Source organism: Entelurus aequoreus, linkage group LG02 (assembly GCF_033978785.1).
Source record: "Entelurus aequoreus isolate RoL-2023_Sb linkage group LG02, RoL_Eaeq_v1.1, whole genome shotgun sequence".
Taxonomy (NCBI): domain Eukaryota; kingdom Metazoa; phylum Chordata; class Actinopteri; order Syngnathiformes; family Syngnathidae; genus Entelurus; species Entelurus aequoreus.
This window is the reverse complement of record NC_084732.1, coordinates 82,791,457-82,810,729: the sequence shown is the minus strand read 5'-3', so window position 1 is coordinate 82,810,729 and position 19,273 is coordinate 82,791,457. Positions and strand designations below refer to the sequence as shown.

The 19,273-nt window shown below is 39.8% G+C and overlaps 2 protein-coding genes across 3 annotated transcripts in view; both read left to right on the top strand.

The window, feature by feature from the left end:
- The first annotated feature begins 2,613 nt into the window (after positions 1 to 2,613).
- Positions 2,614 to 4,483, top strand: LOC133664625 (uncharacterized). Of its 2 annotated transcripts, none has more exons than XM_062069424.1 (3): positions 2,614 to 2,671; positions 2,795 to 2,859; positions 2,926 to 4,483. In XM_062069424.1, coding segments are annotated over exons 1-3 (1,104 nt in total). In that variant the 5' UTR covers positions 2,614 to 2,669; the 3' UTR covers positions 3,963 to 4,483. The 2 variants fall into 2 exon arrangements, with proteins under 2 accessions (XP_061925408.1, XP_061925399.1); XM_062069415.1 differs by having other exon boundaries at positions 2,640 to 2,730.
- Positions 4,484 to 5,442: 959 nt separating this feature from the next.
- Positions 5,443 to 19,273, top strand: part of prmt3 (protein arginine methyltransferase 3) — a 119,626-nt gene continuing 105,795 nt past the window's right edge. Inside the window, exons 1-7 of the mRNA XM_062069393.1 lie at positions 5,443 to 5,546; positions 5,723 to 5,855; positions 12,419 to 12,501; positions 12,585 to 12,634; positions 15,119 to 15,224; positions 17,052 to 17,217; positions 17,727 to 17,868. Coding sequence (XP_061925377.1) covers positions 5,525 to 5,546; positions 5,723 to 5,855; positions 12,419 to 12,501; positions 12,585 to 12,634; positions 15,119 to 15,224; positions 17,052 to 17,217; positions 17,727 to 17,868 — 702 coding nt within the window. The 5' untranslated portion in view covers positions 5,443 to 5,524. The remainder of the gene's footprint in view (positions 5,547 to 5,722; positions 5,856 to 12,418; positions 12,502 to 12,584; positions 12,635 to 15,118; positions 15,225 to 17,051; positions 17,218 to 17,726; positions 17,869 to 19,273) is intronic.

Genomic DNA, 19,273 nt, shown 5'->3' with positions numbered 1-19,273 from the left:
CTATTAGCCACAACACAACCAGGCTTATATTTAATATGCCACAAATTAATCCTGCATAAAAACACCTGCGTGTTTGTTATGCTAGCTCCTAGCTCCTCTGCTAGCTCCTAGCTCCATAGAACACGCCAATACAATTCAAACACCTGATCAACACACACAATCACTCAGCCCAAAAGACCGTTTACCTAACCCAAGGTTCATAAAGCTTATATATTTTTAAAAAGTTACGTACGTGACGCGCACATACGGTCAAGTTATCGAATGTTTAGCAGCCAAGGCTGCATACTCACGGTACCTGATATTCAGCTGGGAATGACTACAACAGTAAATAAACACAAGACATATATATACTCTATTAGCCACAACACAACCAGGCTTATATTTAATATGCCACAAATTAATCCTGCATAATAACACCTGCGTGTTTGTTATGCTAGCTCCTAGCTCCTCTGCTAGCTCCTAGCTCCATAGAACACGCCAATACAATTCAAACACCCGATCAACACACACAATCACTCAACCCAAAAGACCGTTCACCTAACCCAAGGTTCATAAAGCTTATATATTTTTAAAAAGTTACGTACGTGACGCGCACGTACGGTACGTGTTATGCTAGCTCCTAGCTCCTCTGCTAGCTCCTAGCTCCATAGAACACGCCAATACAATTCAAACACATGATCAACACACACAATCACTCAGCCCAAAAGACCGTTCACCTAACCCAAGGTTCATAAAGCTTATATATTTTAAAAAAGTTACGTACATACGCAAAAAAAAGCCAAAGCTGCATACTCACAGTAGCACGTCTGCGTCTTTGTCATCCAAATCAAAGTAATCCTGGTAAGAGTCTGTGTTGTCCCAGTTCTCTACAGGCGTCTGTGTATCCAAATCAAAAGTCCTCCTGGTTAGAGTCTCTGTTATCCGAGTTCTTCCATCTTGACTGCATCTTTCGGGAATGTAAACAAAGAAGCGCCGGCTGTGTACTGTTGTGGCTGACTACGTTCGAAAAATACGTCCATTTCGCACCGACAACTTTCTTCTTTGCTTGCTCGGCTTCCTTCTCCATAATGCAATGAACATGATTGAAACAGATTCACGAACACAGATGTCCAGAATACTGTGGAATTATGAAATGAAAACAGAGCTTTTTCGTATCGGCTTCAATGTGGAAGGCATACCCGTGTTCGCCGGGCTACGTCACACGCATACGTCATCCTCAGAGGCGTTTCGAACCGGAAGTTTAGCGGCAAATTTAAAATGTCACTTTATAAGTTAACCCGGCCGTATTGGCATGTGTTATAATGTTAAGATTTCATCATTGATATATAAACTATCAGACTGCGTGGTCGGTAGTAGTGGCTTTCAGTAGGATAAACTCATAACTCTTGTGTTGTGGCGCCCTCTTGTGGCCAAATGTTTAACTTCACCTGCAACGTTTCTCAAATTGCTCCCAAGTCTTGTCAAATGAACAGAAAATACAACAAACAAGAAAATGTAATTGTTGTTATCCATCCATCTATTTTCTACTGCTTGTCCTTCTCGGGGTGGCGGGGGGTGCTGGAGTCTATCCATATCTAATTAAATATATGATAATGCCTCCTACAAACACAGTAAGCTCTAATAAAACATTACAACTGCTTAACTTTGTTGTCTGTGTGTCAGAATGCAAAAAAAGTTGTTTTATTTGCCACAATGAGATTCTGAGAAGGTCAATTTTTTTTTTTCTTTAGCCAGTCAAAATTATGCAATGGCGTTGTTTACTTTGCATTTGGAAACTGACACGCTCAAATCTGCAACACATTCTAACCATGGGCCTCTTAATGAACTAGAAAAGCACTCTGACTGCAAAGAAAAGTCCTGACAGTAATGGAGACTGGATCAAGAGTAAACCCTCTTGTCAGTCATCCACTCTCTTTGCCCCTGTGGGTGGAGGCGGGGACAAGCATCCATATAGCAGAAATTGAGATTTGTAATGTAGTTAAAATTATTCAGATCGGTCCCAAAATGTTTTTTTTTTAATCTCATTGTTTACATTTTCGTAAAAAAAGTCTGTCCAAAACATGTTAAGTTATGTTGCTAACTAAAAGACAAACAAACCCCAATGATTACATATTTTAACACACTAAAACCACTCCAGTTTAATACAAGAATATATGCAAAGCTGTTTAATATATTGCAATAGTTGTTATTGTCAGTGTGATATCTTGTTCAAACATTTAAGTTTTTTTTTCTATTTTTAAAATGGCCCAATCCTCCTTGGTTACATCTAATGTTTAATTTCATTTGTAGAGCATCTGTTGGGGGAGCAATAGAATTTGAAATGACGACTGGGCCGCACTTTGGGCACCTTTCTCACAGGATGTACATTGTTTAAGTAAAAAAACAAAAACATTTATATTTTCATTTTCCAGAGAACAGTTGCAAAAAGCTTATAAACAAACTGTTTTGGGGTTTTTCAAAGAGATTGCCCCACTAACGACATCAAAACAATATGTTCAACAATAAGAGCACAAATATGTAATCAACTCACACAGCTAGAAATATTACCGCAGTCTCGTTTTTTTCCCCTGTTGTTACCTTCAAAGACTTGCGGTCAAAGGTGGTTGCCATAGTAACCAAGGCAATCAGTCCAAATGAAGAACAGTTGAGGGAGTTTCCGTGTGGTTTAAATGTGAGTATGTTCAGCGCTGCTACAACTGCATAGAAAATGGCTCCTGTAGATTTAATGAGGTAAACAAGACTATAAAGTTGTTTTACTTGGTGTTTATTGCTTACTCTTGTGTTCATTCTGCAGGTTCTTTGCGCTCTGTTTTTGGTTCCTCCTGGTCGGTCATGTGAACTGCAGAATCACACATAAAGGTAATTCTTGATTAACTAAATAGCAGCCTATAGGTTGTATTGAAATGATTTATTGTGTTTGTGTAGGTGACCTGCTGCATAACCAGTCAGGACAGGTCGATGTGGACTTCCGCAGTGACCCCCCTGAACGTGAACCGTGGCCTTTTGGTTTAAGTAGACTGACATTGGGTCACAGGATGCCACGCCAGCAAATTAGCGGCATTAACAACGCTAAAAGTGAATCCGAAACTGTTCATCCTCGCACATTTTCAAGGAAGGTCCCAAAAGGTCAACTATTTCAATCCAGCTTCAACCCACCTGGTCGGAAACAGGCCTCGTTTTCTAATAACCAGTTTCCTAGATTAGGTTCCTATTCTGTAATTGGTGCAGGTCAGTTTGCCCCACGTCGTTCTGAGAAGCAGAAAGCTCCGGTTGGTGTTTACTCACACGGCAGTGCATCCCAGTCCAACACCAGACCCTATGCTAGACTCGCCAAACCTGTCAGCAACAAGGTGAGCTCCATAGTCAAAGGGCTAACTGTGGGCAACCAGATGTCCGCTCAAACAGTTTTTATCAGTGATAGGAAGTCTAAAGGAAGGGGATACTCCCATGTCCGCCGTTTCAGGCCTTGGTCGGACAGAAAGCAACCGAACTCTGGCTCTAGAAATGTGAAGTTCCAAAACCAGAATAAGGGACGCTCTGATTCATCAAGAGTAAGCAGGACAAATATCTATTATCAATCCGTAGACAACCAGTTTATCAGACGGCTTTCTCTACCCAAACAAGTCGCAGTCCAAGGCAAGTTCCAACCTTTCCAAAGACTTTCTCATCCCCCAACTGTGATCCATCCATCCAGCGAAAAAACTCTTCATCAAAATGTACAGCTTACCACTTCACTTCCTGTTCCTGTTAACGCTACTGTTGGTGGAACAGTTGTCCCTTTTACCACTGTAGCGATGAAGACTACACCGTATTCGACGCACACAGAGACTCCTCTACCTCAATCAACAGAAGCTCCTTCAGAACTTCAAACAAATTCTCTACAAACAAAACAAAACAAAGCTGTTGGTACGACTACTTTTGATCAGACACGGATTGAACACACAGATGTTACTGATAAGTAAACACGAGCCATGGCAGAGGTATGTTTGGTACTGAGTTATTGCAACAACTGGCAATGCTTGTGAATTTGGTCGTTTATGTGAACCTAGTCCTAACGTATTTGCTGGTTTTTACATGCACGGTGTTGGGTACCACTGATCTGAACCAGCTTTCTGTGATTAAACCGCTTTTGAGTGTCCTTAAGTCACTGTAATGTGTGCAGGACCCAATGGTGCATAAGCTCTCGTCTCCTGCCTTTTTTTAAAATAAAACATTGCATTTACTATATGGGACTTTGGAACTTAAAAAAAACCCCGAAAAACTGCTGATTGAGCGGCAACCAAGTCACAGAAAGTCAACTGGAATGGACTCCAGCTCACCTGCGACCCATCGAGGAAAATGGAAGGATTGTTTCAAGCTGAGACAAGTTTTCCTAATCCTTGCTTGGTTTTAATTGTGTTTAATTTCACATTTTTCACCTTTTTGGATATATTTTGTTTTTTTCCAGTAAGTCATAGTTTAAATAAACAAGAATGTAATGATGGTCAACTGTTATTTATTTTTGGACTGAATTATATTTTCTTGGAAAGTCAAATTTAATTTTCACATACATCTCTTTGGGTAATAAACATCATTGCAGACATCAATACCAAATCCAGAGTCATACCAAAGACTATAAAAATGGGACCCGTTACCTACTTGCTTGGCACTCCGCATCAAGGGTTGGAATTGGGGGGGTTAAATCCCCTAAATGATTCCTGAGCGCGGCCACCGCTGCTGCTCACTGCTCCCCTCACCTCCCATTGGGTCAAATGCAGAGGGTAATTTCACCACACCTAGTGTGTGTGTGTGGTACTAAACTTTAATACAACAAAATGCAATACAAGACACATGTAATAATTGCAGTTTATGGGGATTCAAAGAAATACAAGCTTGTTCCAATGTTTTCATATATATACAGTATATATATCCTTCCTTGGGGAAGGCGTGGCGCACAACCTGAGGGTTCTTGGTTCGATCCCCACCTTCTACCAACCTCGTCACGTCCGTTGTGTCCTTGAGCAAGACACTTCACCCTTGCTCCTGATGGGTCGTGGTTAGGGCCATCAGTGTGTGAATGAGTGTATGTGGAAATAGTGTCAAAGCGTTTTGAGTACCTTGAAGGTACCATGAATTGATTTACGTGGACCCCAACTTAAACAAGTTGAAAAACTTATTCGGGTGTTACCATTTAGTGGTCAATTGTACGGAATATGTACTGAACTGTGCAATTTACTAATAAAAGTTTCAATCAATCAATCAAAAAAACCTCATCGCTTTGTGCAGGATCAATCAAAGCCATGATTACAAAGTCTTACAATAATACATTAAATATGAACCGTGGGAACATTACACCAAGTGAAATATTTCGAAATTAATGCTAAAATATTATACTGAAAAAGGGGAGGGGGAAGAAATTTGCTTTTAGCGTCCACCTCTTATTTTGTTGTGTTTTAGCGACATCTTGTGGTAGTGTTTTGGAAGCGCCACCTGGTGACGTCATCAAACGCCGACCGGAGGTATTCTGGAAAACAAGACAAGCATCATGGCGGAGCGCGCAGACACACGTGAGTTCATTCAAAGAGTGGATAAAATAGGAGATAACGCGACTTAATATATATTTTTAACATAATTAATCAAACTTATAAGCCTTTTAAGTCAATGTTTTGTACTGCGCGACGTGTAACCGGCCACGTATTAACGTTAAAGGTGGTAACTAACAGCATTGGTGTTGTGAGTACAGATGCCGGTGCTGATGTGGAGGACATGCCTGAGCTGTCGGACGGCGATGACGACTTCGGTGACGACGAAGCGCAATGGCAGTGGATGGAGGATCATGACGGCAGTCCACACGTCACCTGTTTGTTCTGTGACAGGTGAGGAAGACTCTTTAACTGTCCGAGAGACAAAGTACAAACCCCGTTTCCATATGAGTTGGGAAATTGTGTTAGATGTAAATATAAACGGAATACAATGATTTGCAAATCATTTTCAACCCATATTCAGTTGAATATGCTACAAAGACAACATATTTGATGTTCAAACTGATAAACTTTTTTTTTTTTGTTGCAAATAATCATTAACTTTAGAATTTGATGCCAGCAACACGTGACAAAGAAGTTGGGAAAGGTCCAATAAATACGGATAAAGTTGAGGAATGCTCATCAAACACTTATTTGGAACATCCCACAGGTGAACAGGCAAATTGGGAACAGGTGGGTGCCATGATTGGGTATGAAAGTAGATTCCATGAAATGCTCAGTCATTCACAAACAAGGATGGGGCGAGGGTCACCACTTTGTCAACAAATGCGTGAGCAAATTGTTGAACAGTTTAAGAAAAACCTTTCTCAACCAGCTATTGCAAGGAATTTAGGGATTTCACCATCTACGGTCCGTAATATCATCAAAGGGTTCAGAGAATCTGGAGAAATCACTGCACGTAAGCAGCTAAGCCCGTGACCTTCGATCCCTCAGGCTGTACTGCATCAACAAGCGACATCAGTGTGTAAAGGATATCACCACATGGGCTCAGGAACACTTCAGAAACCCACTGTCAGTAACTACAGTTGGTCGCTACATCTGTAAGTGCAAGTTAAAACTCTCCTATGCAAGGCGAAAACCGTTTATCAACAACACCCAGAAACGCCGTCGGCTTCGCTGGGCCTGAGCTCATCTAAGATGGACTGATGCAAAGTGGAAAAGTGTTCTGTGGTCTGACGAGTCCACATTTCAAATTGTTTTTGGAAACTGTGGACGTCGTGTCCTCCGGACCAAAGAGGAAAAGAACCATCCGGATTGTTATCGACGCAAAGTTGAAAAGCCAGCATCTGTGATGGTATGGGGGTGTATTAGTGCCCCAAGACATGGGTAACTTACACATCTGTGAAGGCTCCATTGATGCTGAAAGGTACATACAGGTTTTGGAGCAACATATGTTGCCATCCAAGCAACGTTACCATAGACGCCCCTGCTTATTTCAGCAAGACAATGCCAAGCCACGTGTTACATCAACGTGGCTTCATAGTAAAAGAGTGCGGGTACTAGACTGGCCTGTCTGTAGTCCAGACCTGTCTCCCATTGAAAATGTGTGGCGCATTATGAAGCCTAAAATACCACAACGGAGAACCCCGGACTGTTGAACAACTTAAGCTGTACATCAAGCAAGAATGGGAAATAATTCCACCTGACAAGCTTAAAAAATGTGTCTCCTCAGTTCCCAAACGTTTACTGATTGTTGTTAAAAGGAAAGGCCATGTAACACAGTGGTGAACATGCCCTTTCCCAACTACTTTGGCACGTGTTGCAGCCATGAAATTCTAAGTTAATTATTATTTGCAAAAAAAAAAAAAAGTTTATGAGTTTGAACATCAAATATCTTGTCTTTGTAGTGCATTCAATTGAATATGGGTTGAAAAGGATTTGCAAATCATTGTATTCCGTTTATATTTACATCTAACACAATTTCCCAACTCATATGGAAACGGGGTTTGTAATAATATAGGCTGACCATAATCTGAAATCCCAAAAAGAGGACATATAAATGCATGCCAAGGCGGGCAGCACGCCAAGGCCGGGATTAGGTGAAAATTTGCCAATGATACTTGAACTTGCTTTAAAAATAATATATTTATTTAAATAAAGCATTTTTTCTCCTCTGTTGACAGCAGTGTTGGTGCTAGGAATTTTCAAAATGGGGTCCTATGGACCCCATCAAGTCATAAACATGGGGTCCCACAGTAAATTTTTGGGGTCCCACTTTTTTGTAAGCGTTTTGAAAAGAAATGATAAACGTATGCATTGTCCTGTTATATCTCACATTCTATATTGTGTTCTGGAAAAAGGTTGTCATAAACGTTACTTAATTCATTAAAAGAAATAATAAAAAAAGAAGACAAATTTGTTTGCATATGTAAATGTATTCAGTTATAAACATTCATTCACTTTCTTCTTTCCTTCATGGATCTAAACTTTACCGCTGCTGGTAGTTTTTTCTATGTTTTTATTTAATAAGTTGTAGGTGTATTTATTTCAGTATAAAAGTGTAAAAAGTGTTTTGCTTCGGTCATGAAATGATGATAATGGTGTGCCAGGGCATACATACATTTTATATTTAACGCTTAAATCTCTGGTGTCTACATCAACTTCAGATCTATCCCTCATTTAAAAATGTTTTAGTTTTTTTTATGTTGTTTTTTTGTTTGTTTGTTTTCCGCCCTTTTTTGTCAAACAAAACTGTTTTTTTATGGCAAACACACAAAATATGCAAAATCTTCCACCAAAAATATTTTTCAAAGTGGAATATTTGATGTGACGTAATCGGAACCTTGGATAGGTCAATAATTTATAATAACATTGATTTTGATTCAATATTATGTTTTGAGCAATAACAGTTTGAAAGAAAAAAAAAAACTGCTTTGTTTTATTCGTCAACATTGCAACTTTTTCTAAATTACATTTCACCTTTAAGCTTTTTTATTTCACTTTTGTTATGTTTTTGTTTATTTTAATAGTATTTTTAGAACGTGCCGTGGGCCTTTTAAAACATTAGCTGTGGGCCGCGAATGGTAAAAAAAAAAAAAATCTGCGTCCTTTCTGATTTCAATGCGTAAAAAGACACAAAAAGTGCGTTAACGCCAACACTGCTTGACAGTATAACAAAATAAGTCACACTTATATTCTGTAACATTCACAGTTTTGGAAAAAAGTGCAGAGGTAGAAATATTCAAAATAACCTCTAAATTTTAATTTCCCCTCGGAGATTAATAAAGTATTTCTGATTCTGATTGTGTATATATATATATATATATATATATATATATATGAGGTGGGGGGAGTAGGGGGTAGCGGGGGTGTATATTGTAGCGTCCCGGAAGAGTTAGTGCTGCAAGGGGTTCTGGGTATTTGTTCTGTTGTGTTGCGGTGCGGATGTTCTCCTGAAATGTGTTTTGTCATTCTTGTTTGGTGTGGGTTCACAGTGTGGCGCATATTTGTAACAGTGTTAAAATTGTTTATACGGGCACCCTCAGTGTGACCTGTATGGCTATTGACCAAGTATGCCTTGCATTCACTTGTGTGTGTGAGAAGCTGTAGGTATTATGTGATTGGGCCGGCACGCAAATGCAGTGCCTTTTAAGGCACGCCCCCAATATTGTTGTCTGGGTGGAAATCGGGAGAATGGTTGCCCCGGGAGATTTTCGGGAGGGGCACTGAAATTCGGGAAAAATGGTGAGGGTTGGCAAGTATGACTGGGAGACGCAACTGCTCTGTACTTCTCCCTAAGTCCGTGTACCACTCCATACAGCGGTGTTTTAAAAAGTCATACATTTTACTTTTTGAAACCGATACCGATAATTTCCGATATTAAATTTTAAAGCATTTATCGGCCGATAATATCGGCAGTCTGATATTATCGGACATTTCTAGTAACAAGCGTTCTAATTGGATACTAAACAGCCAATCAGAGCGTGCATTTTTACAGCCACTTTATCCTAGAACAGGCCTGGGCAATTATTTTGAAAGAAAACAATTTGTCTGGGGCCCGGTATATCTGATTTTTAGGAACACTATTATAAAATTTTACATAGAATGTATATGAAAATAAAGAATGTGGGATATACAGTCTTTATTTTCATGTACATTCTATGTCAAATGTTATCGGAATGTTCCTAAAAATCAGATAATGAATGTGGGATTTACAGTCTTTATTTTCATGTACATTCTATGTCAAATGTTATAGGAGTGTTCCTAAAAATCAGATAAAGAATGTTGGATTTACAGTAGGGGCAGCACGGTGGAGGAGTGGTTAGTGCGTCTGCCTCACAATACGGAGGTCCTGGGTTCGATCCTGCGCTCGGGATCTTTCTGTGTGTAGTTTGCATGTCCTCCCCGTGACTGCGTGGGTTCCCTCCGGGTACTCCGGCTTCCTCCCACCTCCAAAGACATGCACCTGGGGATAGGTTGATTGGCAACACTAAAATTGGCCCTAGTGTGTGAATGTTAGTGTGAATGTTGTCTCTCTATCTGTGTTGGCCCTGTGATGAGGTGACGTCTTGTCCAGGGTGTACCCCGCCTTCCGCCCGATTGTAGCTGAGATAGGCTCCAGCGACCCCGAAGGGAAATAAGCGGTAGAAAATTGATGGATGGATGGATTTACAGTATTAACTATCTATCCATCCATCCATCCATTTTCTATCGCTATTTGTTTTGTTTTTTGTCCTGTCCAGCTTCTCCGGCAAATCATATAGTTGATGTAGATGCCCATATCGGCTGTTCAGATTTACTTTACAAAAGAGAAGTGTAGGATACTTCTCTTGTTGCCTTATTTGTATTTGACTTTATTAAATGTATTCATATTATCATTTGGTGCAGCCGGGCCGGAGCAGGAGGGAATAGAAAGAGGAAAAAAAGGAAGACCGAGGGGGAAATTGTGGGGACAAGAGGGGGGATAAGACCGAGACAAAAACAACAGCAGCAAACACAACAATAACAACAACAATGGAGCAGCATCAGCAAATACGATATGTACAAATATGATGGTAAAAGTGATAGCAAAGAAGCAGTTAGCGAAATAAATAATACAGAAATGACAATGAGCATTATTACACTACAAATGGAGCAATACAAATACCAATAGAAATAGCGCTATTGATAATGAACAATACCAATAATTTACCTCAATTATCAACAATACAGTTGTTCAAATGCAACAATACAATTATGTAATGATAACTACAGATACAAATAATGCAGAAAAATGGAGGGGAAGAAAGAGAAGCAACCTATATTAACCTTGTAGATTGTTAGAGTAACAATAAGTTAACAATAAGTTCCATTTTCCATCGCTTGTTCCTTTCGGGGTCACAGGGGGCGCTGGAGCCTATCTCAGCTGCACACGGGCGGAAGGCTGGGTACACCCTGAACAACTTGCCACCTCATCGCAGGGCCAACACAAATAGACAGACAACATTCACACTCACATTCACACACTAGGAACCATTTAGTGTTGCCAATCAACCTATCCCCATTGCATGTCATTGCATGAACGATAAAACACTGAATATTGACAACATATGATTGTCACATCCACTCTCCATCGACATATTTTACAATCAAGCGAAACGCGACAGAAATGCAACAAACACAGCAAAATATTAATGCGAAGGGTAAAAAAACACACACCTACAATCTGATATATCTGATATATCACTAAGCTTTAGAACTTTGTTGTAAAAATCTCCTTCCGCGTCTGTCCCTGACACCTGCATTTCAGGCTGGCCGCTCTGGAAACACTCTGTGGAAACGCTCCCCACCCACACTGCTTGGTGCCTCGTCTGAGCTGCTGTGACTTAGATGACCACAGTAACTAATTAGATGACCATAGTAACTAGTATATCATGCAAAAGTGCAGATTCCAACCATTGAAATACTTTGTATAGTTCAAGACTTACGGTCATTTGAAAACATCACTGCACATCATAATGGCAGCTACAGTTTCCACCTTAAAGATCTAAAAAAATTATTTGGGAATGTCCGGCGGGCCAGATTGAAAAGCTCAACGGGCTTTCCTAAATTTTCCCAGGTCTGTCCAAGAAGCAATAGTTTTCCCTAATTGAGTCAATAATTGAGGAACAACAACTCGGTGCAGCTCAAGTTAATTTTTTTATTAATCTGTCTTTTTGAACCTGGACATTGTGGGTAATGTTTTAGAAACATTTAGGTTATTTTTAAAATTATTTCATTATTATTTTAATTATTATTATTTTATTATTTTTGTACTTTTGTCTGCAATCAGACCAAACAGCCAATCAGAGCATACGTGTGTCCATTTCACTGATTGGTTGCCTTTTTGGCACAAACATAATGCAATGCCAAAACTCGCCAGAGCTAGAGGCAAAGAAACTAAAGGGCAGTGGAGAGATTGAGAGAGAGAGGAAGCACAGTGGTCTGCACCCAAAGCAGTACATGTTGCATATTAATATGGATAATGGCAACTATGCAGGCACATTAATTAGGCCAAATAAATGTTTCTGTGTTCAAAATCTGCCTTTGCGACCTCGACATTAAGGCACTACTTTAACTCCTCAAAAACAAGCTCTGTTTCAAAAGAAATGTGGGCACTTCCGGGCACAGCCGCACACATTTTTGGTAGCATACATGGCGCCTCTCCTTTAGTTGACCATACTCTCTTCATACACACCTCTGAACTATGCAGGGTAACACTACCATGTACTGTCTGAAGTTGGAACTACAAGCCTCTGAGACAGCACTGTTTTAATGTAAGTGGTTCTTTGCGAGGGCGGGCGGATAGCCCAAAGTGTCTCTTTGTCAGACAAAACTTATTTGTGGTGGACTGCTTACTTTGTCTACCTTTTTAAGCTTAGCCCATTTTATAAATGTTATTGCTATTTTACAACAAATTGCTGTTTTTTTTCTTGCAGATTACTGAACTCGGTGCTTGACACCCTGCAGCATTGCACAGTAGAGCACCACATCAACCTGGTAGATGTGATAAACAAACACCGTAAGTACATAGTACATTTTTGTACTTCTGCGGGAGTTATTTCCGAGTCTAACTGATATAAGCTTATTAATAATCTCTCCTAGATGTTGATGACTACAGCTACATAAAGCTGATCAACTTTATACGCTCAACGGTGAGTACATTGTCTTTGAGTAAAAGTGGTAAAACTGTATTGTAGGGGTGTCGATACCAGTATTAATGCTATGTGTCAGCAAGAATCATAGTACATACCGTGATTTCTGGACTATAAGGCGCACTAAAAATCTTTTTTTTTTTTTTTTTAAACTCCACAGTGCGCCTTATAACCCGGTGCGCCTAATCTACAGAATAATTCTGGTTTTGCTTGCCGACCTAGAAGCAATTTTATTTGGTACATAGTGAAATGATAAGTGTGAACAGTAGATGGCAGTCAACCATAAGAGATACACTACCGTTCAAAAGTTTGGGGTCACCCATACAATTTTGTGGAATAGCCTTCATTTCTAAGAACAAGAATAGACTGTCGAGTTTCAGATGAAAGTTCTCTTTTTCTGGCCATTTTGAGCGTTTAATTGACCCCACAAATGTGATGCTCCAGAAAGTCAATCTGCTCAAAGGAAGGTCAGTTTTGTAGCTTCTGTAACGAGCTAAACTGTTTTCAGATGTGTGAACATGATTGCACAAGGGTTTTCTAATCATCAATTAGCCTTCTGAGCCAATGAGCAAACACATTGTACCATTAGAACACTGGAGTGATAGTTGCTGGAAATGGGCCTCTATACACCTATGTAGATATTGCACCAAAAACCAGACATTTGCAGCTAGAATAGTCATTTACCACATTAGCAATGTATAGAGTGTATTTCTTTAAAGTTAAGACTAGTTTAAAGTTATCTTCATCGAAAAATAAGGACATTTTAATGTGACCCCAAACTTTTGAACGGTAGTGTATGTGTAGACTGCAATATGACTCAAGTAAACAACACCAACATTTTATATATTTCATTGAAAATGACCCGCTCATCGGCAGTTTGCCTTATAATCTGGTGCACCCTATGGTCCGGAAACTACGGTACTAAAAAAACCTCCACTAATCTTATAACAGACTTACATTTTTTGGCGTTACCGAGTTATCCAAATTAATAAATGAATGACGCAGTAAATTGAATAATTCGGATACGTTTGTTACGGGATACTTTCTAATACGTTTCTGCCTTGGAGACTTTGTATGTGTAAGTAATATGCAACTATAATTTTTTAATACTTTTTTTATATTGACTAATGTGTTTTAAACTGTAATATTGTTCAGTTATGTCTAGCTTGTTTGTGTGTTGCTGCTAGCTCCTTGCAGCATATAGCCTAACATGTTAACCTTATTGTAAATAGCTTCGTTAAAATACAAGGAAAGACCAACCTTGTGTGTTTATAGGAGGATTTTAACTGGCTGTCCAGCTTTGCACAATTACCGTATTTTCCGCACTATAAGGCTAACCTAAAAACCTCCAATTTTGTCAAAAGCTGACAGTGCGCCTTATAATCCGGTGCGCCTTCTAAATGGACCAATATTGAGCCTCCAACAGGTAAAAGTTCTAATCAATCAATCACAACTACGGTAAGCAGCCGCCGACTTCATTTTCCCCCGTAGAAGAAGAAGTTCTTCTTCTACGGTAAGCAGCCGCCCCCGTAGAAAAAGAAGAAGCGCGCGGTGAATGCTGGGATATTTGACTGCGCGAGGCGTGCCGTTTTGATTTCCATTTGTTTGTTTATGTAAAGACCCCAAAATGGCTCCTATTAAGAGACACGCTTACGACGCAGAGTTTAAACTTAAGACGATCAGTCACGCAGTAGAACACGGGAATAGAGCAGCAGCGACACTGACTCCGTTTAATTCGGACACTGAAGAAGCAGAATTCGTGGATGAGGAATAACTTCATAAAGTGAGCTTTACATGTTTATTTTGTGTGTTGTGTTGTGTTGTGTGACATTAACGTTTGAGCAACGTTGAGTTATTGATATATTGTTATTGCCCTGCACTATTTCGAGTGTTACTATACAGGTATTGTGATTGCACTAACGTTTGATTTACCGTAAGAGTATCACTGTTTTTTACGTCTTTATTGAATCAGGGAAAAGTTCCCCTCCACTATGTGATATATATAAATGTTGCACTACATGTTATACCTTGCTGTTGTTAAAAGATAAACAAAACACCACGTCGCTGACTTTACCTCGGGGAAAATAATAAAACAGCTGTTTATTCATTTTGGGAGTGAACAGAGTTGTCAGAACGCTGGTTTGTAATCTATTAATAAAGTCTGACTGACCTATCTGACTGTTTTGCTGACATTCCCTTTAGCGCAGCTCCATCTAATGGATGCATAGGTGCGCTTTATAATCCGGTGCGCCTTATATATGAACAAAGTTTTGAAATATGCCATTCATTGAAGGTGCACCTTTATAGTGCGGAAAATACGGTAAATGTGCTGCAGGACTGGAAATTTTAGATGCAAGCCATTATCATTCGATACTTGTTTTTGGTTTTTCCTGATTTCGTTATCAATATTGAATCTTGGACTCCCCTACTGTATTGTCCAGTTGCAGGCGCTTTTGTTTTGTGATAAGAAATGTATATTTTCAGAAATGTGAACCAACACATCTGATGGGGCTGCCGGACGGTCCTTTACCGTGGGAGAGTGACGACTTCCTCCGGCCTGTTATACAGGATGACCCTCTTCTCCAAACTGGTAGGATTTACTGCTCCTCCTTAGGATGTTTGTCCAGTCAACACACGCCTCTAATTTTTGAGAAAAGGGACATTTGGCACAGAGTGGAGATATGGAACCTCAGCTTTTTGTGGTTGTCTCTTTTTGCTTGCATTTCTTCCTATTATAATTGTTAAATGACCAAATAGTGTTAGAAAATGACTCCATACGAGCACTTGCAGAGGTGTCGATTTATTTTTTTAATATGGTTCTGTTTTCCTCTTCAGGCCATATGGATAAGCACACCTGGTATGATATACACACACTGGACACATTTTAAACAAACTATGTAGTCAACCCATTAAGGTCCTATAGTGTCCAGATGACCAAAACTGCACTATTAAAGACATGCTGCCATTTAATACTGTTATAAAACTAGCATTTTTTTAAAGTGTTGTCATGTCATGTCAGTGTTCTTCACTCAGAATCTGCAAAATGTAATTTTGTTTTGCAAATGTTATACATCTGTTTAAACTGTAGCGTTCATATTGTTACTTTGCACTTTTGTTTAAGAAGGTCCTAACTTGATTGTCAGTTAAGTAATGTACAACTTGACCTGTGCCTGCATGTTCAATATCGAAGTGCAACTTTGTCGATACTTAATTTAGCTATTTTATTTATTGTTATGGTTGTGTATATTTGAAGCCCCCCAATCCACTCCTTAAGATTGTGTATTGCTTTTGGTTGTAATTTTTTTTTTAAGTGCAAAATTTTGCTAACAAAGTATATTTTATTGCCATTTGTTTGTTTTATTTAACTTTAAATGTTTTCATTCCAATTACAGTATTAAAATACATGAGAAATACAAGTTTATTGCATTTGAAAGAACATACATGCATTATAATTAGAGATGTCCAATAATATCGGGCTGCCGATATTATCGGCCGATAAATGGTTTAAAATGTAATATCGGAAATTATCGGTATTGGTTCGGAAATTATCGGTATCTGTTTAAAAAAGTAAAATTTATGACTTTTTAAAACGCCGCTGTACGAAGTGATACACGGACGTAGGGAGAAGTACAGAGCGCTAATGAACCTTAAAGGCAACGCCTTTGCGTACCGGTCCAATCACATAATACCTACGGCTTTTCACACACACAAGTGAATGCAATGCATACTTGGTCAACAGCCATACAGGTCACACTGAGGGTGACAGTATAAACAACTTTAACACTGTTACAAATATGCGCCACACTGTGAACCCACACCAAACAAGAATGACAAACACATTTCGGGAGAACATCCGCGCCGTAACGCAATATAAACACAACAGAACAAATACCCAGAACCCCTTGCAGCACTAACTCTTCCAGGACGCTACAATATACACCCCCCCCCCCCAACCCGCCCACCTCAACCTCCTCATGCTTTCTCAGGGAGAGCATGTCCCAAATTCCAAGCTGCTGTTTTGAGGCATGTTAAAAAAAATAATGCATTTTGTGACTTCAATAATAAATATGGCAGTGCCATGTTGGCATTTTTTTCCATAACTTGAGTTGATTTATTTTGGAAAACCTTGTTACATTGTTTAATGCATCCAGCGGGGCATCACAACCAAATTAGGCATAATAATGTGTTAATTCCACGACTGTATATATCGGTATCGGTTGATATCGGAATCGGTAATTAAGAGTTGGACAATATCAGAATATCTGATATCGGCAAAAAAGCCATTATCGGACATCTCTAAAAATTACTACTGCGTCTATTTGGCGGGGAATTTAACCTTTAGGCATCATTTTTAGGTCCAGTATGATGAATTAAGTACCAGAGGGCTCCAATTTAAACAACCTTTTTTTCTCTGTAGACCCAGAGGAGCTGTGTGGTCAGCAAGGGGAGGGTCTGTCAACATGCGAGCCATCGGGGGCAGAGTCCCGCCATGCAATATTGCAGAGGGCAAACGCCGCTGAGGAGAGAGCCCGTCGCTCAGAGGACGCTCTAGCTCGAGCCATGGAAGATCTGCACAAACTTAAGTCAGTCATGTTTGCGTCTCCCTATTCTAACCTACAAAAACAACAACATCACGCTGTTACTTAACTTTTCAATCTTAAAAAGGGGTTTGGTTTTGAGACGCTTTTGTACTGCAGGAAATCTCTGCAATACCTTATTTTGGCCAGCAGGGGGACACGAGGAACACAATAAAGCCGGAATCCTTAATTAATGCCACCATGTGGAAGAAGTTTTGGAGGAAGAGGAAAGATAAAAAGCGGATGGAAAAATTCCACTGCAGCACAGAGGTTAAAGTGAGGAGGGGGGCTGCAAGAGAGGCAGTTAGGGAAAATTACAGAAAGAGTAAGGTAGGGGAGGGAGGTGGTGGATGAATGAAAAGTGCGCCGGAAAGATAAATGCCTCTCATCTGCTCCATTTACCGCCATGTCCTGTATGCTATAAAGGTTGAGTGTGCTTTCTGGTCACCGCTTTTGTCCTGCGTCCTAATATATGAAATGTTAAACGCAAATTTATCCCCCTCTGTTATTTAAAGGCTGCTGGCTCAGGGTTTGGTGCTCAATGCGGAAACCCGAAGAACCGCTAACCTGGGCAGTGTAGCCGAGCTTCGAGATGACGAGGACGAAGCCTACTTCAGCTCCTATGGCCATTATGGCATCCATGAGGAGATGCTGAAGGTTTGAGCTGCTGTCACACACACATACACACACTGGCAGGTTACATTTCCTGACTTTTTGTCACTTCACTGCAGCACAGCACACCGCATTGTGCTGAAGAACTTTACACATAAGTGATCATTCAGTATGCACATATTCACACTGAGCATTTTCTCAAAAGTGACAAGTCAGCAATACGTGACACACCAACTCTGCAGCTAAATGGAAAAAAGCGTTTTTATGCTGCTTTAGGCGCTAAAGTGTCAGGGTATAGGCAGCGGGGGGAGTTATGTGCGTGCATGCGTGTTACTCACTGCAGTGCTTCCACGTTTCCTATCGGAGGCCCTGATTGGACCGTAGGGCTGTTACGTTTTGTGACGGCTTTGCGTCGAGGCGATGCGGCTCACCTTTGACGCACGATGTATGCTGCGGTCTGATTGGGAGAAAGTAAGACAAACAAGGTGTGGTGTTTGTCTACTTTCCACAACTTTTAAATTGCACCCGCCACTTTTATAGAAATGTACCAATTAGTGATAAAAAGCGGAGGTTCGTTTCAGATAAAGGGTTTTAGTCAAGTGGGTTGGCGTAAAACACCAGTTTGAGAGGACATAAAAAGTCCCAACAGGAATAAATGAAGGAACCAGACGGTTCCTTCCTTGTTTCATTGTCTAATTTGTGTTTGTTTGACAGGCTTCCACATCAAACAAGAAATGGTAGCAGCAAATTTACATCAAAATGCTAATAGTCAATTTTATTTTATTTTATAAAATGGCTTAGTCGCAAGGACGGTGCACATCATTAAACATTTCTATCCTATTGGCTCATTTTAAACTGCAGTCCCTGGGCAGGTATAATAAAGAATCCAGTATAGCGTGTACTGCAATTCATAGTAGGAGTAAAATAAGGACAGACACAAAACAGGGTATGCAGACTCGTTACACAGACTGTTTGTTCGTGTTTTAGCCCGAGTTTGGCATTCATTTTGAGTACTTCAACAGAATATCAACTCACTGAGCACCTGGGATAAAATAATGTCTTTGTTTGTTGTAGTTTTCAGTGGCTGAGGTGGTCTTTCCTAGAGATTGACCGATATGTTTTTTTTCCCAGGGCCAATACAGATTATTACTACAGTCATACATAGTTTGTGAATCTTTGGTCACCCCACGATCCGATTCAATTCTTGGGAGTAATGATTGGATTCAGAATCGATTTTTAATTCAAAACAATTCCCGATTCAAAATCCATACTTTTTTAATAACATTGGATTCCAGCTTTATGATTCACTACATTCCTTCATAGAATAAACAGCTCTGATTAATTTCTATGTTACTTAAAAGAAAACTGGTTTCGTTTAATAAAATGCTTCCCAAACATTTAATAAAGTCAAATACAAATAAGTCAACAAGGGAAGTATCCAATACTTCTC